The sequence below is a fragment of the Girardinichthys multiradiatus genome, chromosome 12 (genome assembly GCF_021462225.1).
Source record: "Girardinichthys multiradiatus isolate DD_20200921_A chromosome 12, DD_fGirMul_XY1, whole genome shotgun sequence".
NCBI classification, from domain to species: domain Eukaryota; kingdom Metazoa; phylum Chordata; class Actinopteri; order Cyprinodontiformes; family Goodeidae; genus Girardinichthys; species Girardinichthys multiradiatus.
This window is the reverse complement of record NC_061805.1, coordinates 5,149,002-5,174,623: the sequence shown is the minus strand read 5'-3', so window position 1 is coordinate 5,174,623 and position 25,622 is coordinate 5,149,002. Positions and strand designations below refer to the sequence as shown.

At 44.5% G+C, this 25,622-nt stretch overlaps 1 protein-coding gene across 1 annotated transcript in view; it reads right to left on the bottom strand.

The window, feature by feature from the left end:
• Positions 1–4,933: 4,933 nt before the first annotated feature.
• arid3c (AT rich interactive domain 3C (BRIGHT-like)) overlaps positions 4,934–25,622 on the bottom strand; it is a 106,775-nt gene continuing 86,086 nt past the window's right edge. The window contains exon 7 of the mRNA XM_047380802.1: positions 4,934–5,723. Coding sequence (XP_047236758.1) covers positions 5,563–5,723 — 161 coding nt within the window. The 3' untranslated portion in view covers positions 4,934–5,562. The remainder of the gene's footprint in view (positions 5,724–25,622) is intronic.

Here is a 25,622-nt window from a genome sequence, read left to right as displayed (position 1 = left end):
CAGTGGGTGGGGAGATGCTGACCTTGACTGGGGACATTATCAGGCGGTGAAAGGAATACTTCAAGGATCTCCTCAATCCTGCTGTCATGCATTCCCTGGTGGAAGCAGAGGCTGGGGACTCGGGTGTGAAGTAGTGTTGTCAAGGAGCAGCAAGGTGAACAAGAAAACAGCATACGCCACCGGTTTCAGATTCTTCTGTTGACTTTTTATTAGTCCCTTTTGACTCAGACCACTCTCTTTTTTAGCTTCCAAGCACTCACTGGTTTGTATAGCCAGTTGGCAACTCACCTGCGCTTGAGTGGAACAAGCCACAATTAGACAGGAAAAACAAAAACAAAATCTAAACAGAGAAACTAGAAAAACAAAATTACTAATCTAATTCACAAACTCATTTTCATAATGAAAGGATCTGCAAAATATACCATGTAATAGAAGTTAACTCAAAAGTTACTTTAAAGAAAAACAAACAAAGCAATACTCCAAAGAAAACCCTCTAATTGGTAGAACCCAGCAAGGTAATCAATGACATAATCCAGCCAATCAAGCAGGAAACACTATGACAAACAGTGGGGAATAAAAAGGAAAACAAATACCATGAATATACTTTGAAACAAAATAAACAAATTCAACCAATAGTCCAGAAGTAATAGCTTTAATCCAAACATATAAATAGATGGAAACTGCAACATAATGCTAACACAAACAAACCCGGGATAGTAAGTGAAGCAAAGTTGCAAACTAATGTTTAAATTTAAGCTTTATGACCAGCTACCGAAAGTAAATAAATCAGAAATAAGAATAAGGGAAAAGTGGTAAACACAAACTGAACCACTTTGTCACTTTGACTCTTTCATCACCCAGGCTGAAGTCACCGAGGTGGTTAAAAAGCTCCACAGTGGCAGGCTTCAGGGGTGGATGAGATCCGCCCTGAGTACCTCAAGTCTCTGGATGTTGTGGGGCTGTCATGGTTGACACACCTCCTTCAGCTGGAGGAGGAGTCTGGCGATAGGGACGTCTGGGTGTCTCTACTGAGTGCTGCAACCCGGTCTCGGATGAAGCGGAAGACGATCAGTAATATTACGAGAAATTAAGTATATTTTTCTTGAAGTGATAGGAACATTGTCATAGGAGAAGAGTTGGGTTAGTTTAGGTTTATATTCATGCCCACTCCTTTGAGTTTGTGAATCTTGTATATTAGTAAATATTGCTGTTATGTTCAGTAAAATGTTGAAATGGAAAAAAGAAATGAAAAAGCTTATCGATTACTCATGAAATTCAACTGGATCAGGACAGTCTAAAATATCAGGTTCTACAATTATTTATTGAGGCTACCTAATTTACTGATGACCTCATTACCACTCAATCCGCCAATTGATCTCCTCCACTTGAGGCAGGACCTCCCCCCTGACCTGGAGAAGGCACTTTACGCTTTTACGCCTCAAGACCGTGGCCTCGGACCTGGAGGCACTGATTCTCATACCGGCCGCTTAACACCTGGCTGCGAACTGCTCCAGTGAGAGCTGTAGATCACGAGCTGATGAAGCCAATAGGACCACATCATCCGTAAAAAGCAGAGACGCAATTCTACGGCCACCAAAACGGATCCCCTCAACACCTTGGCTGCGCCTAGAAATTCTGTGCATAAACGTTATGAACAGAATCAGTGACAAAGGGCAACCTTTGCGGATTCCAACCCTCACGGGAAACGAGTCTGACTTACTGCCAGTAATGCCAACCAACCAAGCTCTGACACCGGTCGAACAAGGACCTAACACCCCTATGGTAGGGGTGATAGGGGTTTATTCCCTTTATTTACCGGTTTCTACGAAAATGGGAGGAACAAGATCAGAGAGCTGTGTAAGAACATCATGGATAAAATAATAGATCTGCAAAAGGCTGGGATGGCCTACAGGAAAATAGCCAAGCAGCTTGGTGAGAAGGCAACAACTGTTAGTGCAGTTATAAGAAAATGGAAGAAGTTCAAGATAATGGTCAAGCTCACTCTGTCTGGGGCTCCATGCAAGATTTCACCTTGTGGGGCTACAAGGATCATGAGGAAGGTAAGGGGTCAGCCCAGAACCACACGGCAAGACCTAGTCAATAACCTGAAGGGAGCGGGGACCACAGTCTCAAAGAAGACCATTAGTAACACACAAGGAATACTTGGTTCTTAAAATTTTGTCTAAATAAATGTCTGAGGTGGGGTGTGTAATGCGTTTTTAGAGGGCTCTACAAGCTACTAAATGATTTACACCGTCCTGGAGGGATGGGTATCAGCTGAGCTACTGCTGCCAACAACTTTCATGTTCTTCTTCTATTGATGATCCACTTGGGCCTGTCTTTCAATGTTTCACCCTGTGTCTGTCCTGGACATAGCTAAAGGCTGAACCTTTACTATGACCAACTGTATTTACTCTTTTTCATACTCTTGATTTGAAAACTGGGTCAGAGTTTATCTGCTTATCTGTGTTTCTCTCCTAGATGAAGCCACTAAAGCAGCAACTACTACCTTTAATGTTTTATTTTCACGTAAAACGTTTTCCTGGATCAGTGCTTCTATGTTATTTTTGTGTGAATGCCCTGTCTTCTGAAAGCCCCAGTTGGTCATGGCAGATGCTCACACTGAGCCTGGTTCTCCTGGACGTTTCTTCCTGTTAAAGATACTTTGCACCCGACTTGAAATCTGTATGATTTTGACTGAACTGACTTTGTAAAGTGCCTTGAGACGGCGTGTTGTGAATTAGCGCTGGAAAAAAAAAACATTTTATTGAATTGAAGGCAATTTTTCCTTTCCACTGCCGCTACATGCATGCTCAGTATGAGGGATTGCTGCAAAGTCAGCGACACAATGCAAGCGACTGTCCGCTGTCACTGCATGCTCATCCAGGAGGAGGGAAGGCTGCAAGTCATTGACTCGATGCAGTCTGCTGGGTTTCTTTGTTGGTTTGGTTCTGGGATCGATTGGAATATATATGCTTGACTTGGAATCTGTTTGTATGATTCGATTAAACTGACTTTGTAAAGTGCCTTGAAACAAATCGGCCCCATACAAAAAAACCGAATTGAATTCTAGTTTTTATATTACAAAAATTAAATTCATGAAAATAGTGAATTATTTTGTGACGCCATGACGTGGTCATGCTGGTGCCTTGGTGAACACTCCCCCCCACACATATGTAACACCACACAGCAGCAGGGTATTTAGGTGTAGGACAATGAGCCTTGTGGGCATGGGGGGAACACCATGCAATGTCCCCCCTCTACTATATTTGGCCCAGTCGTGCACCTAAATTTTAATGCACTAAAGACATTTAGGGGTTGGGGTTGGGGTGGGAGAGACTCTGCTGTCATCAAGCAGTAGGTTCTTGTACTCCCCAGCCATAACCCTAAGTTTAATGCACTTTAGACATCCACATCTGCATTCATCACAACACTTCAGGGCCCGGGGGGCTCCTGAAGGTGTGTTGGGCTGGTTGAGGGCCACAGGTGCTGCACTGGGCTCTGGTTGGTATCTCTCCCTCTAGATCTGTTGGGCACTGGCCCCCCAGAATGAAATACAATGTGAAATACAATGTCTACCTTGGTCCCTCTGGGCTCTGCGGTGAGCTGTTGCCAGCCCAATGTGTTGGGGGCTCTCGGGGGTAAACACAGGTTACTATAACATCAATTTTGCCTCCCTACGCTGATGCTAGACTGAATCCAAAATTATTAAAGTTAACTATGCAATTAGGATACTGTCTTAAGATATCCTTTTGTAGAGCACAACTGCCCTGGAGACAACCATCTCCTCCATGTGGTACAAGTGATAAAAGCTGCTCTCACTTCCTGTTTGGTGGCAAAGGATTCATGAAGAATTCCTGTGCTGTTTTAAAAATTACATTTAAAATCATGTGTTTGTCAAGGAAGGTCCATCAGCTAAGAAACCTGTGATTAGGCTGTCTGTGGGCAGGGCTAGAGTTATGTCATCAATTGACTATGCTAAATTTGGTATGGATCCAATGATGCATGAGGGTGATAAAGCATTTGACATTGCTGTTTCAAAAAATCTGAAAAGACCTACTCCAGACCAGACCAGGACCATTTACCCGGGTAAAGTTGTATGGAAAACAGTTGTACGGAAACATGACCTGGGCTTTCAGATGTCTGGGACTTTTCCAAAGGCTTTGCATAGGCAATGAAAAAGGGGCTAATGGCCAGGACGTCATATCAACACACAAGAAATTCATGTCTAAAATAAAGTTTGTTGTCACTTTAGCGTTACATTGAAGCTGATCGTTGTTTCCATAGACAGAAGAAACATTTTAGATGAAGTCTTTCAGCAAATACTTCTCGATACTGCCAGAGGTTGCTTAAGGCACTCATCCTTGAAGTGGGGGAAATAGGAATTTTCCCACTTATGTCGATATATTTCCATGAACACTAAAATTTAGCCAGGATTCAAAGAAGTTCTGATGCTGGGCGATGGTGTGATGAATTGTGTGAGTTGATACACCCAACAAATGAACTGAACTTATCCTCTTTTAGCGTAAGCATACTTGAGCTTGGACTACAAAATCACAGTGAGAAAAAAGTATGGCGGATGAGCAAAATTGATCAGCTGGAAGTCCATGACTTTGTTTAGCTGTTCTGCAGCAAAGACTGATGTCACAGTTGGAAACATTTAACAGATGGTAGAAAAAAATTGAACAGACTAAAAAATATGACCCAAACAGAATATAAAGATATCTCCGCAACACCTGGAGAGACTAAATTCAACCTTTCCGCACTCCTACAGACTCCAAGTGCACTACAAAATGTATTTAAAGTGCTAAAAAATAGATTTTGCATATGTCCCTGTTGATGCTCTCCTTTTACTAAATAGTGTATAAGTAGTAAAGAGAAATAAGAGTGGCAAAAAGCAGTCACTTAACAAAAAAAAACAGAAACTGAAAGCTATATTTTTGCCCCTCTAGTCATCACATTTATTTATGCTCATCTGTTCAGCTGCATACAGGCAATTCAAATCTTAATTGCTTTACTCTCTCCAAAGAATATTGTTTTTGATATGCAACAGTTTTACTAACCTGGACCACAGAAATTATTTGGTACTTTTCATCACAGCAGTAAAACAAAAGCCATGCCAGGAATGGCTGACACAAATATACAGTAGACAGTAAAAATGTTTGTAATTATTAGTTATTTATGCAAAGTTTTTAAAGAGAACATGAAGCCAAACAGATCAGAAAGTCATTCTGTAGGATATTTGCAATGTGTCTGTGTTTAATGTGCCATATTTGTATTCATGCTTTTTTCTTCAATAGATTCATAGGTAAAGTAACGGTCATCAAAGGTGTGCTAAAAGCAGGATCAGTGTATATTTTGTTCTTTAGATCAATCTGGAATCAGTGGGTGTTTAAAGATGGTTAATAAGCATTAAATAATATAATAAAACTGCAGTTTGTTGTTGAAATGTTCCTGTTCAGCTGCCAGTCTTTTTGCCTTAGAGAGTAACGGAATAACCCTTCATTTGGCTTCATTCAGGTCACATCTTATGTCAGTGGGTGATAGAAAAATTACACAGAATTAAGTGGATGCGTTTCTTTGTCCATGAAGAGAAGCAGAAGAGTAGGAGAAACCAGAGGGCTGGAAAAATGTTGCACTGGACCTTCCCTGAGTTTTACAGTTGTGCTTCCCATGGTGTTCTGTAATCCCTGCCACTGCCGACTGCCGGGCAAAGAGGACACCTAAATAGAAAAAAATGAAGCATGTCACTACCAAATGCCATACTCTCTTGACTTGAGTAAGAATATGTGTAATTTACTGAAGTACAACCCACATGATACATTACAGTATCACTGTATCGGCTGTGGACCACTTAAGGTTCTTAGGAACCACCATCTCTGAGGACCTGAGATGGTCTTCGCACATAAACACTGTTCGAAAGAAGGCCCAGCAGAGACTGTACTTCCTGAGGCAACTCAAGAAGTTCAACCTTCCACAGGAGCTGTTGGTCATCTTCTACACTGCCATCATTCAGTCTGTCCTGTCTTCATCCATCTCAGTGTGGTTTGGCTCATCCACAAAACAGGACAGGTCCAGACTGCAACGAATAATCAGGACTGCAGAGAGAATAATCAGAGCTGACCTTCCCTCCATCCAGGACTTATACAGGTCTAGGGTCAGGAAAAGAGCTGCTAAAATCTCTGCAGACCCCACACACCCTGCACAAAAACTGTTTAGAGTTTTACCTTCAGGCCGCCGCTACAGAGCACTGTTCACTAAAACCAGCCGCCACAAAGACAGTTTCTTCCCCCAGGCTGTTTTTCTGATGAACATTCAATAGGGTACAGAACAACAGCATACAGATGTTGCAAATGCACCTTTTCTATTTGATATGTGTATATTGTACATTGTAAATTGTAAATTTGTATATTCTGTAATGCAGAATATTGCATTGTACATTGTGTATTGTACATTGTAAATTGTAAATTTGTATATTCTGTAATGCAAAAACAGAACAAAAGAGCAAAGTGTACCGGAGTCAAATTCCTTGTTTGTATGTACAAACTTGGCAATAAAGCTGATTCTGATTCTGATTACAGTATCAAGGTTTTCCATTCAACAGAGTATAGCTTGGAAATAATCTAATTACCTTACATACCTTCTCATCTTCTACAAATAAATACATACACGCAAATATAAAATAATACAATGAGTATTCTTTTATAGTATGCATCGGAAAAAATTGCCACACATACCTTCTACACAAAACTACTGTAAAGTACCCGGGGGGCTTACTGACTTCTTATTTTCGCTAGTCTTTTTTTTTTTTCAAAATTTCTAATCTTTATTGCTTCCTTAAATATAAAAAAAAAAATTTACAAACAAGAGATCAGAGAAAGAGGAAAAAAACCACAAGGTGATAACAACCAGTGCAGTTCGACAAGGGGAAATAAATTTACAATTGTGGCCACTTGCAATTAATATATAATACTGTGTCTATAACTGTCTTGTAGACAGTAATGTATCTTGTGTTAATTTAGCTTTGTTGTTTAATAGTGAGTAGACATTAATGAGTATTGTGACAATTAACTTTTTGTTTCCCAAATCCTAAAATATAGAAAGCTACTTCTATAACTGAAAGCAGTGGTAAGCTATAATTCAGGCTTCAGATGGAAGCCTTAAAGTGCCTGTGACATGGAATTTTCATGATAAATCCAATTACATTTATAGAAAGGAAACATTGATAAAATATTTTAAAAAGTAAATTCATGTCACTCAAATGAACAGTTGTTGAGATATATGGTCATAAATTTCACTAAAAAGACTACTCCTTTTCGATTTTACTGCGCTCTTTTATGGTGTCAAAGGGGCACCCCTGCAGGTAAACTGACTGCTGCTACAATGGCAGCAACACAGACAGCAGCGGAGAATATGATATACATTTATATATACATTTCAGTCACTATCAGAGAGAGACGCAGCAGAGTCAGGAGAAGAAAGTCATCTGTCATCAGATAGCAGAGCACAAGTGCGGACAGCCTCTAATTCCACCGGTGTCTATTTTTGCCGGATGCCGGAGCGCGGTGTCAGTATGCAAGAATCCTACCACACCACCGGGAAACAAAATGAGCACAACATCCGGATTTTCAAAATAATTCACTAAAGATAAACTAGATCCCGTTATATTTATAAATACACACATGTATTTATATATACATGTGCATATACTAGGTCCTTTAGGCTTTGCAGCGGGCCGGACCAGAGCAGATACAGTGCAAATCCAGGGTTACAGTAAATACGACACAGTGAAACAACCGGAGGTGAATTGAGCAGCATGGAGCAGCAGCAGCAGACACAAGGGATGATTCAAGATCTGAAGAAACTACCTGGTGTGTATTTTCTTTTACTTTATACACTGCTCAAAAAAATAAAGGGAACACTTAAACAATACAATATTTCTCCAAGTAAATCAAACTTCTGTGAAATCAAACTGTCCACTTAGGAAGCAACACTGATTGACAATCAATTTCACATGCTGTGGTGCAAATGAAATAGACAACGGAGAAATCTTTGGCGATTAGCAAGACACACTCAATAAAGGAGTGGTTCTGCAGGTGGGGACCACAGACCACTTCTCAGTACCTATGCTTTCTGGTTGATGTTTTGGTCACGTTTGAATGTTGGTGGTGCTTTCACACTCGTGGTAGCATGAGATGGACTCTACAACACACACAAGTGGCTCAGGTAGTGCAGCTCATCCAGGATGGTACATCAATGTGAGCTGTGGCAAGAAGGTTTGCTGTGTCTGTCAGCGTAGTGTCCAGAGCCTGGAGGCGCTACCAGGAGACAGGCCAGTACACCAGGAGACGTGGAGGAGGCCATAGGAGGGCAACAACCCAGCAGCAGGACTGCTACCTCCACCTTTGTTCAAGGAGAAACAGGAGGAGCACTGCCAGAGCCCTGCAAAATGACCTCCAGCAGGCCACAAATGTGTATGTGTCTGCACAAACGGTTAGAAACCGACTCCATGAGGATGGTATGAGGGCCTGATGTCCACAAATGGGGGTTGTGCTCACAGCCCAACACCGTGCAGGATGCTTTGCATTTGCCAGAGAACACCAGGATTGGCAAATTCGCCATTGACGCCCTGTGCTCTTCACAGATGAAAGTAGAGTCTGGAGACACCGTGGAGAGCGATCTGCTGCCTGCAACATCCTTCAGCATGACCGGTTTGGCAGTGGGTCAGTAATGGTGTGGGGTGGCATTTCTTTGGAGGGCTGCACGGACTTGCAAAATATAACATTGAAATATGCTTATGTTGTGTCACGTTTGTTTTTTTTAATCACATCTTTACTATTATTATTATTATGTCATTTACTCTCCAATTCTTTCAATATTAAGATGTTTTCTTTCAATTTCTGCATTGTGGGAAAAGCGTGTCACAGGCACTTTAAAAGTCAAGTTAACTTCTGAATAATCAAGCACCATCACAGAGGATTGTTACCTCTGGAGGTTATGTTTTCAGTTGAGTTTGTCTGTCTGTCTATCTCTCTGTGTGTGTGTGTGTGTGTGTGTGTGTGTGTTAGCAATCATTCCCACCAAAATGTCTAAAACCGCCTGTAAAATCCATACCGAAAAAATATAACATGCTGTTCTTGAATCATTTGGCGCACATGCAAAAGCCTGGTTTATCTGTAAAGGTAACACCCAGAATTTTTAACCTGAGCAGTCAAACACATTGTAACAGTAACTATTTTGCAGTATGGAAGTTGGAATTGTTCTAATTGCTTCCTTTGCCTGGATTGTTTTTTTGTTCATTTTCCTGTAACTGTACATGGATGGCAAAATATATAGACTTATAAGTCTATATGTTGATGCTACAGATGCAAGTCTTACCTAATACAAATTTGAATTATATAATAACACAAAAAATTTATTCTGGAGAAGTGTAACATAAATAAAGCTAGTGATTGTTGGGAGTATGATTATTGATTGGATAATCTTGATCAATAATTATAATTACAAATCATAATCTGACTAAATCAATTTCTTAACCATAAATCCTCATTTACGAATCGAGACCAGAGAGGTTTCTGGTGTTGTAATTGTGGCTCGACGCCTCTGACAATTACAACCGTTAAATACTCTGTAATAGTTAATAACTATTAACGGAGATGTCACTGTTTAATCGACCGTTTCTGCCGAAACGTGTGGAACTTGAACCTTATTTTGACTGACACATCACTTTTTGCACACAATGAAACACCAAACGCTCTCTCTTTATCTATGTGAATATTTATTAATTTTCACCTACTCAACATGCAAAATTCTACATACACAGGGGTAAACAACATCTAAATAAACAAAATCAACAAACGGTAGTGGGTATGTATGGAGTCAACCAGCAGTTTATGGCACAACAGAGGAAAAGAGAAGATATGAAAAGGGGGGTGTGGTGATGACTGGTGGGGGTTGGAGTGCAGCTTAGAGTGTCTTTTATGATCTTCTGATCATAAAACTTCCCCCCTTTACTCCTGAAACAAAGGATTGATAACTTTTGGCGGCAAGCTAGCACAGTGAGATTGAAGACAAAGGTAAAATGGAGAATTTTACCATGAGGTCGTTTTAACAGTCCAGTTTTGCAACGCACCTGCGTTCAGATAGTAAACACAGACAGCTCTGGGGAACACGGCGGATCCCGATATTACATAACACATCAAAGTTTCAAACAAGCAAGGTTACATGCACATATTATTCAGAACACATGAGATCCTAACCAGCGATTCTGATCGCTTCTATAACCTCTGACCCTGCCCAGGCCTCGTAATAAAGAAATAAAAAAAAGAAATGGATTTTACTTGTGTCGTCTTCTTCCTGAGCGAGGGAATTCGAGCGAGGAAAAGTGGGGTTAAGTTAATGTGCGTCCACAATTAACTTCAGGGGAACAGTCAGTCTTTGTCCTTTGGTCTTCTTGACAAAAAGGAAAAATATGATCTGACCATCAAAGTCGACTTGAAAATGAAACACGGTAGCGGTTCGTCTCTCCGAAACTCCGTGTCTCCAGTTACGTGTTAACTCACGTCTTCGATCGGCAAAAGTGAAATCTCTGGCCTTCCTAGTCCAAAAACTTCAGTTATGAATAGTTCGTTGTCCAACAAGAGAGAATGAATGAAACTCTGGACAGAGTTCTTCTCTTAAAGTGACGCTCTTCGATCCCTGGATGTGGTTTCCAGCAGAAGGCAGTTTTTCAAACATGAGCGCCTCCTATATAGCATCCTGTGACGTCAGACTGGGGACGCCCAGTCATATCAGTCGCAATGCTTGATGGGATATGTAGGAGCGGGCTGTCCTGGGTACAAAATGGCCGATGCCATTGGAGGGGCACAGTGACGTCCAACAACGGGCAGATAATCCAATACTCAGCAAACAAGTGGTCCAACATTCCCCCCTAGGTTCAAAGGGTGAGATGAATCGCAGTCTTTGAAGCTACTGGGACCATTCTGTCCTTTGCTGAGCAATCAGTGATCCGTGGCGAAGCAGAACAAAACAAAATTGTCTCTGTGTTACTCAAAACCTACGACTGGGCAGGATAGAGGTTAGCCTGGGCAGGACTAACTCTGACTAAACTCATCCCTTTCTACATTGTTCAATGAGACAAATACAGGACAATACATTCACATCATCATTACATTCTTTGGTCATCAGCTTTGGTAATCCTGAGACAAAGTGAAACAATAACAGATATCGTACATACAGGTCCTTCTCAAAACATTAGCATATTGTGATAAAGTTCATTATTTTCCATAATGTCATGATGAAAATTTAACATTCATATATTTTAGATTCATTGCACACTAACTGAAATATTTCAGGTCTTTTATTGTCTTAATACGGATGATTGTGGCATACAGCTCATGAAAACCCAAAATTCCTATCTCACAAAATTAGCATATCATTAAAAGGGTCTCTAAATGAGCTATGAACCTAATCATCTGAATCAACGAGTTAACTCTAAACACCTGCAAAAGATTCCTGAGGCCTTTAAAACTCCCAGCCTGGTTCATCACTCAAAACCCCAATCATGGGTAAGACTGGCGACCTGACTGCTGTCCAGAAGGCCACTATTGACACCCTCAAGCAAGAGGGTAAGACACAGAAATACATTTCTGAATGAATAGGCTGTTCCCAGAGTGCTGTATCAAGGCACCTCAGTGGGAAGTCTGTGGGAAGGAAAAAGTGTGGCAGAAAACGCTGCACAATGAGAAGAGGTGACCGGACCCTGAGGAAGATTGTGGAGAAGGGCCGATTCCAGACCTTGGGGGACCTGCGGAAGCAGTGGACTGAGTCTGGAGTAGAAACATCCAGAGCCACCGTGCACAGGCGTGTGCAGGAAATGGGCTACAGGTGCCACATTCCCCAGACCTGGGCTACAGAGAAGCAGCACTGGACTGTTGCTCAGTGGTCCAAAGTACTTTTTTCGGATGAAAGCAAATTCTGCATGTCATTCGGAAATCAAGGTGCCAGAGTCTGGAGGAAGACTGGGGAGAAGGAAATGCCAAAATGCCAGAAGTCCAGTGTCAAGTACCCACAGTCAGTGATGGTCTGGGGTGCCGTGTCAGCTGCTGGTGTTGGTCCACTGTGTTTTATCAAGGGCAGGGTCAATGCAGCTAGCTATCAGGAGATTTTGGAGCACTTCATGCTTCCATCTGCTGAAAAGCTTTATGGAGATGAAGATTTCATTTTTCAGCACGACCTGGCACCTGCTCACAGTGCCAAAACCACTGGTAAATGGTTTACTGACCATGGTATCACTGTGCTCAATTGGCCTGCCAACTCTCCTGACCTGAACCCCATAGAGAATCTGTGGGATATTGTGAAGAGAACGTTGAGAGACTCAAGACCCAACACTCTGGATGAGCTAAAGGCTGCTATCGAAGCATCCTGGGCCTCCATAAGACCTCAGCAGTGCCACAGGCTGATTGCCACCATGCCACGCCGCATTGAAGCAGTCATTTCTGCAAAAGGATTCCCGACCAAGTATTGAGTGCATAACTGTACATGATTATTTGAAGGTTGACGTTTTTTGTATTAAAAACACTTTTCTTTCATTGGTCGGATGAAATATGCTAATTTTGTGAGATAGGAATTTTGGGTTTTCATGAGCTGTATGCCAAAATCATCCGTATTAAGACAATAAAAGACCTGAAATATTTCAGTTAGTGTGCAATGAATCTAAAATATATGAATATAAAATTTTCAGCATTACATTATAGAAAATAATGAACTTTATCACAATATGCTAATTTTTTGAGAAGGACCTGTATGTATATATAAGAATAAAAGGAACAAACAAAATCATGGTTCATAGCTTATTCATCCAACTTCTATTAGGCACTGGACCCTGGCTGTGTCGTTGGCAATGGCGGTGCTATGAACCGTGAGGGAATGAATGTGAGGGCATCAATCCTGACCTGTAAACGCTTAACCTGCTGGTATGCGGTGTGTAATCTAAAACGAATGGTTAAAACAGGTTTAGGCTTAAACCATTGGCTCTTCCGGATGATGATGGGTTTTAATAGGACTCCTGTCTCTAAACTATCTAGATGTGGAAAGAGGGAGAAAAGAATAAACGAATTGCAGTATTTAGGCTATAAGCCAGGTGTGTTTGTGGAGGTTGCAAGGTGTCTGTCGTGGTGGACTTAGGATTTCTCTACTAAGTTCAGCAGAACTAGGTCAATGGGTATCTGTGCCTCGGTGGGACTGTCTATAGATGAACCAACCTCCTTTACCACAATTTTGCATGAAATCTCGGGCAGCATGGGTGTGTCCATTACATCATTCTTAAACACTTTTGTGAGGTCTGCTGTGCATACAGTGTTATGGAAAATTACCTTGTCAACTTACAGTTTAAGACTGTGTCCTAGAAGGTAGTTATATGTTTAACTGTTTCTGTTGAAGAAAGTTGTTAGTGATTAGTGCATGTTAGTGTGAGTTAATGAAACATGCACCTATTTAACTAGTCCTACGCACTGGCCTCTCCTTTCCCGGACATTGAGACAAGCTCTGTTCTTGGGGAGGAGAGTTCGATGTAGGACTTCATCTGGTTCAGCTAAAGAGCAGCAGCTGAGATGATGGTGTCAACCTTTTCTGACAAGCATCCAACCCACTTGATGAAGCTGCATGTCGCAGTTAGGAGGAATTTGTTACCTCCTGTTAATTTTGGAGCTGGTTCGACCCAGTTGGTCTGAAGGTGGAACCAAGGTAGTGTAACCCCCCTTCGCTGAAGCGGAGGTTTACTGGTTGGCTGGGATGGCTGAAACTGGCGGCAGGTTAAACATCCTGTGATGTAGACCTGGGTGTTGTGAGACCTTGGAGGCCAGTGCGCCATCTGCTGGAGGGTGTGGAGTGTGGCTTTGTAGCTCCTATGGCACCCTACAGGAGAGTAATGGGCGTCGGATAACGTGACCCCCCTTTGGTCTGTTGGAACAATGTCCACAGCATGGGAGAGCTGTTTGATGCCAATCTGCACACTGGCTGTCTTGAGGAGAGGGCGGAGCCCGTCTACTAAAAGGAGTGTGTGGCTGTGTTGTGCCTCAGTTACAAAGGGGTCTTTTTGGCACAAACGGTCATACAGCTCTCTAATTGTTGATGGATGTCCCAGCCAGAATGCTAGTAGCACTTCTGGTATGAACATGGTTTCCAGGTGTACACCTTCCACCACTTTGGGGTTGTAAGTGTCCACACCTGGGTTCTTTAAAGAGCCAAGCAATGCATGACCGCCTCTGGCAGGAGTTTCCTGGATGGCTGGGTGCAGCTGTGTCTCGGAGGTGCACATGACCGGCTCTGATGAGGGCCTGAGAGGTCCTTCGGGCTCCTCTAAGCTGCTGACCTGATTGGTCACAACAAATCGTTCGCTGCGTGCACCCCATGGGTTTTGCACCTCCGCCTGGACCCAGAGTTGGTCCTGGTGGCCGTCAATGAGTGGGGCCAGCCTGTCCAGCAGGTCCTGGCCACCAAGACAAAGGTCTTTGTTTAATGTGCACCTATAGATGGGGTGCACCAGAGCCGTGTCTTCGGGTGTAATGTCCAGCTCCACCCAATTAGTGATGCATGATCGGTTGTGGGTGCAGCTGGTGATACTTACATCACGAAATTCAGCCTGAAGTGGTTTACTGAGGGAGAGCATGGCTCTACTCGCCTCCTCAAACGAGACCGAGAACCACAGGCTGATCTCTGATCCTGTTTTAAAATGGAACCTCAGTTTGACCTGTCCTCCTATACTAGTGAGATAGTGTAGGTAACCTATATGTTCATTATGGTTCAGTTTGCCTAAGAACCTTGGAGCAATGATTTGTGGTGTTTCTCCTGGAGAAGTCCCAAGGGGTTCTTGGAGTTTCCCAGGTTTGTCTCCCCATCCGATCAGGTAGACTCTGATGGCTGTGGAGACTGGGTCCACGCCTAGTCATGCTGACAGGAAGTTTGGGTCTGGTTTAACTAGGTCCGCTTCCTGTTTCAAGGGTTGTGGGGGCATGGTGGCCTGACGCACCGCTTCCATCACCATCTTACGCAAGGCCTCCTCAATCTCTTTCCCCATAATCCCTTCTGCGTGTGGGTTCCACCCTCTTCCATCAGGTTTACCTTTAGGCTTCACGTGATGGTCAGGTCGTCTGTTTGACCGGAAATGGTCCGGCAACTTTGACTGTGGTTGGTATTCAGTACCACCCCCCCAGTCCAGCTGACCAAACCTATGTTGTTCCCTGAACCTGTTCTTCGCATAGGTTCTGGTTGAAGGCCTTTCCTGACCTTCTAATGCATGGCTGGTTCTTTCAGTCTGGACCTGTAAAACCCTAGCCTCGCTCTCCGATCCCTTGGTCGGGCGAGCACGTGTTTCCCACGCCATCTGAGCATATTTGCGGATCTCTTGCATGCTCATGGCCTTGGTCCTGCAATACATAGTAACTTCGTATCGCACACTTTCATGAAGGTTGTGGAGGAACAGGGATTTAAAAGCATGTTCCTCCTCAATGCCTGGCGCATTGCGTCCTTGGAAGTAAACGGCTCTCAAGCGCCGGTAATACTCCCTGGGTGCTTCGCTTTTCTTTTGCTGGATCGCGAAAGCACCAAGCGTGGCTGAGGCCCGGTCCGTGTACACAGAATATTCCTCCCTTAAAGCTTCGCAAAGGGTTGAATAACGGTCTCGGACTGCGGGTGTCAGGCTCTCCATGAAAACATGGACGCTCCTGGACGTTGTCTTCCAGATGAGCTTCAGTTTCTCCCGTGCTGATGGGCAGTACAAATCTAGAAGACAGCGTTCCACTTCCCTAAGGTAATCATCAATGTTTGATTCTGCCTTATTAGGGTCGAAACGCTCTATGTCTTTAGCAAGGGACTCAAGCTGGCGGGTGCGCAATCCACTTTCAGGGATTGGTCCCGGCCCATCTGAGTCATCATCGGAGAGTTCACTCCGGTTGCACTCAGAGGGTATCGGTGCATCACGCCTCATCCTCGGAGGAGGCAGTGGAGGCTGCTCCCGGTATAACTGTGGGCCCTGTGCTTCCCGGACTCGGGTCCTGGGCAGCGGTTGAGGGCGGTAGGAGCTACCTGAATCCCAGGGGCGGCACTCCTGTCGCCGTGGCGGAGGTGAGGGATCGTAGAGGACCGTACTGCGAGTCACGTTTGACGGCTGCTCGCATCTGAACCGTGAACTATTTAGAATCAGAATCAGAATCAGAAAAGCTTTATTGCCAAGTACGTTTTTGGACATACAAGGAATTTGTTTTGGCGTAGTCGGTGCAATACAGTACAAATTAAACAGTATAAACATATCTACAATATAATATAAATATATGTGCACAGTTTTAAGTGAGTGAGAGTAAATATAGAGCAGTATAAGATGCAAGAGCAATACAACAGTGCAGGTGATCATTGTGCAAGTAAAGCAGTGCAAGTAAAGCAGGAGTCCAAGCTGAGCGTTAATGTAACGCATAGAGTTACAAGTTACAAGTGTCCTGTCAGCAAAAAAAGGGGGGGTGTGGGGGAAAGGGACAGTGTCAGGGTGGTTTCCGGGCTTTGTTAACCAGGCTGGTGGCAGATGGGAAAAAACTGTTCTTGTGGCGTGAGGTTTTGGTCCGGATGGACCGCAGCCTCCTGCCAGAGGGGAGAGTCTCAAAGAGTCTGTGACCGGGGTGGGAGGGATCAGCCAGAATCTTCCCTGCCCGCTTCAGGGTCCTGGAGGTGTACAGTTCCTGGAGCGACAGTAGACTGCAGCCAATCACCTTCTCAGCAGACCGAATGACACGCTGCAGCCTGCCCTTATCCTTGGCTGTAGCAGCGGCGTACCAGATGGTGATGGAGGAGGTGAGGATGGACTCAATGATGGCTGTGTAGAAGTGCACCATCATAGTCTTTGGCAGGTTGAATTTCTTCAGCTGCCGCAGGAAGAACATCCTCTGCTGGGCTTTCTTGATGAGGGAGCTGATGTTTGGCTCCCACTTGAGATCCTGGGAGATGATGGTTCCCAGGAAGCGGAAAGATTCCACAGTGTCAATTGTGGAGTCACAGAGGGTGATGGGGGCAGGTGGTGCTGGGTTCTGCCTGAAGTTCACAACCATCTCCACTGTCTTTAGAGCGTTGAGCTCAAGGTTGTTCTGGCTGCACCAGTCCAACAGATGGTCCACCTCCCATCTGTACGCAGACTCATCACCATCAGAGATGAGTCCGATCAGGGTGGTGTCGTCCGCAAACTTCAGAAGCTTGACAGACTGGTGACTGGAGGTGCAGCTGTTGGTGTACAGGGAGAAGAGCAGAGGAGAGAGAACACAGCCTTGGGGGGAACCGGTGCTGATGGTCAGGGAGTCAGAGACGTGCTTCCCCAGCCTCACGCGCTGCTTCCTGTCAGACAGGAAGTCAGTGATCCACCTGCAGGTGGAGTCGGGCACACTCAGCTGGGAGAGCTTCTCCTGTAGCAGAACTGGGACGATGGTGTTGAAGGCAGAGCTGAAATCCACAAACAGGATCCTGGCGTAGGTTCCTGTGGAGTCCAGGTGCCGGAGGATGAAGTGAAGGGCTAGGTTGACTGCATCATCTACAGACCTGTTGGCTCTGTAGGCAAACTGCAGGGGGTCAAGGAGGGGGTCGGTGATGTCTTTTAGGTGTAAGAGCACAAGGCGCTCAAAGGACTTCATCACCACAGAGGTCAGGGCGACGGGTCTGAAGTCATTAAGCCCTGTGGTCCTTGGCTTCTTGGGAACAGGGACGATGGTGGAGGACTTGAAGCAGGCTGGCACATGACATGTCTCCAGTGAGGTGTTAAAAATGTCTGTGAAGACTGGAGACAGCTGATCAGCGCAGTGCTTCAGGCTGGCTGGTGAGACAGAATCCGGACCAGCAGCTTTCCGGGGGTTCTGTCTCCTGAAGAGTTTGTTGACGTCCCTCTCCTGGATGGAAAGAGCCGTCCTCGGCGTGGGTAGGGGGCTGGTGGGGGGGAACTTCAGGGTGGGGGTTGGAGGTGCCAAGGCCCCTCTTGAGGTTGGAGAGATGGGGGTGGTGGATTGTGGCTGCAGCTGTTGGGGGGCGTCGTGGGAGATGGTTGCAGGACTGTCCCTTTGTCTTTCAAAGCGGCAGTAGAACTCGTTCAGGTCGTTGGCGAGGCGTCGGTCGTTGATGGAGTGGGGGGCTTTCGGCTTGTAGTTGGTGATTTGCTTGAGCCCTTTCCAGACAGACGCAGAGTCGTTGGCTGAGAACTGGTTTTGGAGCTTCTCAGAGTACAGTCGTTTGGCCTCTTTCACTGCCTTGCCAAACTTGTACTTTGCCTCTCTGTATATGTCTTTGTCCCCACTCCTGAAGGCCTTTTCCTTATCCAGTCTTAACCTTCTGAGTTTAGCTGTGAACCAGGGTTTGTCGTTGTTGTAACTCACCCTGGTGTATGATGGTACACAGCTGTCCTCACAGAAGCTGATGTAGGAAGTCACAGCCTCTGTGTACTCGTCCAGACTGTTGGTAGTAGTCCTGAACACATCCCAGTCTGTACAGCCTAAACACGCCTGGAGATTCTCCACAGCCTCACTGCTCCACTTCCTTGTCGTCCTCACAACAGGTTTGCAGAGCTTTAGTTTCTGCCTGTATGTATTTACACCTGCTGTGTCCCCAGCTAGGTACCGTTCATGGCTGCTGATTGCAGTGGGGCGGGGCACCGCACCACTGAACCTATTCTGACTACTTATCCCCGTTCTTATCTCGGTGGATGTCTGGGGAACCCCATGAGCCTGGAAAGGTAATCTCTGGAGAGCAGCTTCTACATCCTCCAGATCTGACCTGCAGGTTCTCTCAGGGTTTCGCAGGTGTGGCTCACCTCCAAAGGTTTCAACCTGTGAGGTGGGTTTCGGTTCGTCCCCCCATTCTTCCAGGGGGGGCGGGGTGGCATGGCTACCCTCTATTGCTTCTAATCTATTTCCCACTTCTGTTATTTCCCCTCGAAGGGCATCCACCGTCTGCAACGTATCATTCAGCTCGAACTGTAGTTTAACGCGCTGGTCAACTTCCAACATTAACCTTCGCTGATACAACAGAGTGAGCTGTCCTAACACATCTGAGACCCGTCTGTCCTTCGGTGGGTTTTTAATGACTTGGAGCAACTCCTGAATCCTGGCTTCACATTGCTCAATGCCATAATCATTGAGGCCTTTACGCTCCTCGGGGGACAGCAGAATCAATGACCCTATCACCTCTTGTGCCTGCATTCCTATGGGGTCCTCCACCATACACACATCTCCAGCTGCAGTCTGGGATGTTCCCTCCATCTTTGGCCCAAAATGCACAATGCAAACACACAAATTGTTTATTTATGAACCACCACTAAAGAAATTAGCAGCAATTCAACAGGCTAAGCTATTCAGTGATTAAGGATTGCTAAACTTAATTAGCTGCACACAACAGGCTAAGCTGTTCAGTGATTAAGGATTGCTAAACTTAATTAGCTGCACACAACAGGCTAAGCTGTTCAGTGATTAGGGATTGCTAAACTTAATTAGCTGCCCACAACAGGCTAAGCTGTTCAGTGATTAAGGATTGCTAAACTTAATTAGCTGCACACAACAGGCTAAGCTGTTCAGTGATTAGGGATTGCTAAACTTAATTAGCTGCACACAACAGGCTAAGCTGTTCAGTGATTAAGGATTGCTAAACTTAATTAGCTGCACACAACAGGCTAAGCTATTCAGCTAGCTGTCTGATTCATACCTGTCTCTTCCAGGTGTATGGGTTTGCTTAAAATGGGCACACAGGTTTGACCGTTCAAACTGTGGCTTACCCAAGTCTATGCTTTAATGGGGTTAATCAAGCAAACATGCAAAAAAAAAAAAAAAAGGAAAAAGAGAAAGAATTTTTTTTTTTTTTAAATAACCCAGAAACCAAGTTCAAAATAAAATTTTAAAAATGGGAAACGAAACTAAACATTCAATGCTGTTCTTAGCTTCAAATAAATGTTAGTGTTCTCTAATATGAATCACCTACCTTCCTGTTAAACAACTAAGTTAGTTTTATGAGTCAGGTCAAAACATGCTTCACACACTAAAAAAAAAAACCAGCAAGAATGCTTAAAATTTTTCAAAAGTGGTAATGAATGATCTGTAACTTCAACTTTCAACTTTAAGTTATGCCCTTTTGATCATAGGTGATGGAATAATCTGCCTGTGTTAATGAATTGAGTGATAAATAAAATAATTTAAAAAAAAATATCAACGTAGGAAATGCAATTTGCACTAGTGACCACCAGATGGTACTGAGTGCAGGTCTGCGGTTTGGGAAATCCAGCTGCAATCTGTAATCTATTAAATGGCCACCAGATGTAGGTGTTGTTCTCTAACTGACTGGGAGAATGTTGGTCACAACTGTAATTACGCTCAGTGGCCACTGGGGCAGGTCTGCTGCTTATCAGCGCTGGTTTTTACAGCTGCAGCAGCAGGCTGGCGACTGGAAATTAACTTTAACTTTTCCACAAGTTAAACCAACTTTCACCTTGCATCCACAACAAACACCTCTGAAAGCTAATGTTATCCTTTGCAGTAGAACTGAGCACAACCTAATCGAAATCCCCTAATTCACAAACGTTCTGTGCGAAACTCAAGTCTCCCAATAAACGTCTTGTTAACGGAGATCACAACTGTTCATTCTGTGCAACAGTGATTTGATGTCTGTCTTTTTAAGGCCCGTCAAAGGGACGCCATATGTTGGGAGTATGATTATTGATTGGATAATCTTGATCAATAATTATAATTACAAATCATAATCTGACTAAATCAATTTCTTAACCATAAATCCTCATTTACGAATCGAGACCAGAGAGGTTTCTGGTGTTGTAATTGTGGCTCGACGCCTCTGACAATTACAACCGTTAAATACTCTGTAATAGTTAATAACTATTAACGGAGATGTCACTGTTTAATCGACCGTTTCTGCCGAAACGTGTGGAACTTGAACCTTATTTTGACTGACACATCACTTTTTGCACACAATGAAACACCAAACGCTCTCTCTTTATCTATGTGAATATTTATTAATTTTCACCTACTCAACATGCAAAATTCTACATACACAGGGGTAAACAACATCTAAATAAACAAAATCAACAAACGGTAGTGGGTATGTATGGAGTCAACCAGCAGTTTATGGCACAACAGAGGAAAAGAGAAGATATGAAAAGGGGGGTGTGGTGATGACTGGTGGGGGTTGGAGTGCAGCTTAGAGTGTCTTTTATGATCTTCTGATCATAAAACTTCCCCCCTTTACTCCTGAAACAAAGGATTGATAACTTTTGGCGGCAAGCTAGCACAGTGAGATTGAAGACAAAGGTAAAATGGAGAATTTTACCATGAGGTCGTTTTAACAGTCCAGTTTTGCAACGCACCTGCGTTCAGATAGTAAACACAGACAGCTCTGGGGAACACGGCGGATCCCGATATTACATAACACATCAAAGTTTCAAACAAGCAAGGTTACATGCACATATTATTCAGAACACATGAGATCCTAACCAGCGATTCTGATCGCTTCTATAACCTCTGACCCTGCCCAGGCCTCGTAATAAAGAAATAAAAAAAAGAAATGGATTTTACTTGTGTCGTCTTCTTCCTGAGCGAGGGAATTCGAGCGAGGAAAAGTGGGGTTAAGTTAATGTGCGTCCACAATTAACATCAGGGGAACAGTCAGTCTTTGTCCTTTGGTCTTCTTGACAAAAAGGAAAAATATGATCTGACCATCAAAGTCGACTTGAAAATGAAACACGGTAGCGGTTCGTCTCTCCGAAACTCCGTGTCTCCAGTTACGTGTTAACTCACGTCTTCGATCGGCAAAAGTGAAATCTCTGGCCTTCCTAGTCCAAAAACTTCAGTTATGAATAGTTTGTTGTCCAACGAGAGAGAATGAATGAAACTCTGGACAGAGTTCTTCTCTTAAAGTGACGCTCTTCGATCCCTGGATGTGGTTTCCAGCAGAAGGCAGTTTTTCAAACATGAGCGCCTCCTATATAGCATCCTGTGACGTCAGACTGGGGACGCCCAGTCATATCAGTCGCAATGCTTGATGGGATATGTAGGAGCGGGCTGTCCTGGGTACAAAATGGCCGATGCCATTGGAGGGGCACAGTGACGTCCAACAACGGGCAGATAATCCAATACTCAGCAAACAAGTGTCCAACATGATGTACAACACCAAATTGTACCTGAAGCTCTACTTGTACAATAATGTTCTAACAGATTTGTGACTTATAAACTAATTGTGATAGAAATGTGAATCCAAGTGCTAGTGGTATGTTCCCAATTTCAAAGAAATCAAATATCATGAAAAAGCCAGAGAGCGTAGAATTGAACCTTTTTTGTTATTTGACTGAATTGAAGAAGCTCACTTTGCCAAGTAGGAATCTATTGCATCAGTGGCCCTACATTGGGTGGTGGAGGTATGCAGTCTATCACTGCCTTGTTTATCACTAGGATCCAATTATAATGCATGTAATTGACTTTGAATTTGTCTGTATGATTAGATTGAATAGACTAGATATTCACCCAGGCTGAAGTCACCAAGGTGATCAAAAAGCTGAGCAGTAGCAAGGCTTCGGGGGTGGATGAGATCCACCTGAGTACCTCAAGTCTCTGGATGTTGTGGGGCTATTGTGGCTGACAGGCCTCTTCAACATTGCGTGGTTGTGCAGTCCAGTCCAGTGCCTCTTGACTGGCAGAAAAGGGTGGTGGTCCTCCTTTAAAACAAGGGTGACCGGAGGGTGAGTTCCAACAACAGGGGGATCATCCTCCTCAGCTTCCCTGAGAAGGCCTATGCCAGGTTGTTGGAGAGGAAAGTCCGGCTGATAGTTCGACCTCGGCTTCAGGAGGAGCAGTGTGGTTTTCGTCACGCTCATGGAACACTTTACCAGCTCTATACTCTGGGTGCTCAATGGGTTCATGGGAGTTTGCACAACTGGTCCACATGTGTTTTGTGGACCTGGAGAACGCTTTCAACCATGTTCCTCGTGGTGCTCTGTCGAGGAGTACAGAGTCGGGGGCTCTTTATTAGGGGCCATCTGGTCTCTGTACAAGCAGAGCAGGAGTTTAGTTCACATCGCTGGCATTAAGTTGGACCTGTTACTGTTGCATGTTGGACTCCGGCAGGACCACCTTTTGTCACCGTTCCTGTTCATAACTTTCGTAGACAGGATTTCTAGGCTCAGCCAAGGGCCATAGGGGCTCAGCCAAGGGCCAGGGGGCCAGAGGGTCTACCTCCAAAGGGTGGCCTGGCACTTCCTTAGAGATATAGTGAAGAGCTTGGCCATCCGGGAAGAGCACAGAGTAGAGCCGCTGCTTGAGTCACTTAAGTTGAGGTGGCTCGGGCATCTGTTTTAGGTGCTTCCTGGAAGCCCCCCTTGGGAGGTGTTCCAGGCACGTTCCATCGGGAAGAGGCCCAGGGGACGGCCCAGGACACGCCATGTCCGACTATGTCTCTGGCCTGGGAACGTCTCGGCTTTCCCCAGAAGAGGTGGGGAGGAAAGTCTGTGAGTTTCTGCTTACTCTGCAACCTGGTCCAGGATAAGTGGAAGACGACGAATGAACGATAATATAGGACATATTGTACTAGTTTTCTGCCTTGGCTGGGTTTTGATTGAATGCCTATTATTTTAATTCAAACAAAAATAATTATGCTTGGTACGCCTCTGCCTTGGTTCAGGAGTCGGGAATTTCCAGGAAGCTGCCAGCGTAATCCAAAACACGAAATCCAGAATGTAATCCACAAAACGTAGGTAAACCTGAGCGTCCAGGAAATCACTGGAGCCAAAGACGAAGCTCAACGAAGATAAACAAGGTTCAGGTTTCAGCCACTGAAGGCAAACACTCTGGCATCGAAGTGCTGGCAGCTTGGGCACAGCCGTAGGGCACGAACCACCGGAGATCACCGGCTTAATCCGAGAGTCGTGGAAAGTAGTGTGAATACGAAGGCTTGCTGGAAGGCGAAGGCGAACTGCTGAGGGGCTGATAACAGTCTCAATTTCGTAAGGACCAATGAAGCGAGGCAAAAGTTTCCCAGACATAGACTTGAGTGGCACATCTCGTGCCGATATCCACACTTTCTGGCCGGGCTGATACTCGGGTGCAGGTCAGCGTCTTCGATCAGCAAAACGCTTATTTTGGTCAGCAGTTCATTGGAGGGCTTGAATGGTTGTGGTCCAGATCTTACGGCAGCGGTGAATGTGTTGTTGAACTGATGTGAATGTAATGTCCTTTTTGTCGGCTGAGATCATAGGTGGCTGGTATCCGAGAGATGCTTTGAAAGGTGAATGTCCAGTTGCAGAAGATATGTGAGAGTTGAGGGCATACTCAACCCAGGGTAGATATGAGCACCAGTCTGTGGGGTTTGTGGATGTGAGGCAATGTAAGGTGGATTCCAGTTGTTAGTTTAATCTTTCTGTCTGACTGTTGGACTGAGGATGGTAACCAGAAGTGAGTGAAACTTTAGTTCCTAAGGCTAAACAAAACTGTCTCCAAACTTGAGAGATGAACTGTAGGCCACGGCCAGACAGAATGTCCTGAGAAGTCCCATGGAGGCGAAAGACTTGCTTGGTAAGGAGTCTTGCTGTTTGTAATGCTGATGGAAGTTTTCTGAAGGGTATGAGATGACATGACTTAGTAAAACAGTCAACGATTGTGAGTACAGTAGTCATACCTGAAGTTCTGTAACAAAATCTAAGCCTATGTGGGACCAAGGTCGATAAGGTATGCTGAGGGGTTGGAGAAAACTGGCAAGGGGCTGATTGCTGGACTTGTTCCTGGCACAAATGGCGCAGGCCTGAACAAAATCTTTGACATCTTTATGTATGGATGGCTGCCAAAACCTTCTCTTGACCAAAGCTATGGTTCTGCTCACACCAGGATGAGCCGAAAATTTGGCTGAATGAAGCCAATCAATGAGCTTAACACGTACTTAAGAGGGAACATCAACGCGGTTCGGTGATCCCGTGCCAGGATCAGGTTCCTGTTGTTGAGCCCTGTTGATGACATCCTCAATCTCCCATCTAAGGGCTCCTACTGTCCAGTTGGAAGGCAAAATGGGAGCTGGTTCCTCCACCGAGTCGTCAGTGGCAAATTGTCTGGAGAGGGAATCTGGCTTAACATTCTTGGGTCCAGGCCTGAAAGAGATAAATAAATCAAAACAGGAGAAAAATAAAGACCATCGTGACTGCCGAGGATTGAGTCTCTTTGCTAACTGGAGGTAGGCCAAGTTTTTATGATCAGTCCAGACTTGCACAGGATGCTTGGCTCCCTCCAGCCAGTGGCGCCATTCTTCAAGGGCCAGTTTTATGGCTAGTAATTCTCTGTCCCCCACATCATAGTTCCTTTCAGTGTTGCTTAATCTGCGAGAAAAAATCACAGGGATGAAGTCTCCCCTCCTCAGAGTTCTGAGAAAGAACAGCCCCCACACTGATGTCGGAAGCATCAACTTCCAGGATGAACTGTTTTGAGGAGGTGGGGTGAACTAAGATAGGGGCTTGTGAGAACTTTACTTTTAGGGCCTGAAAGGCCGCTTCGGCTTCAGATGACCAGGAAAATGAGACCTTAGACAAAGTTAGTGCGGTGATACTATAGTCTTGTACGCCTGTAGAA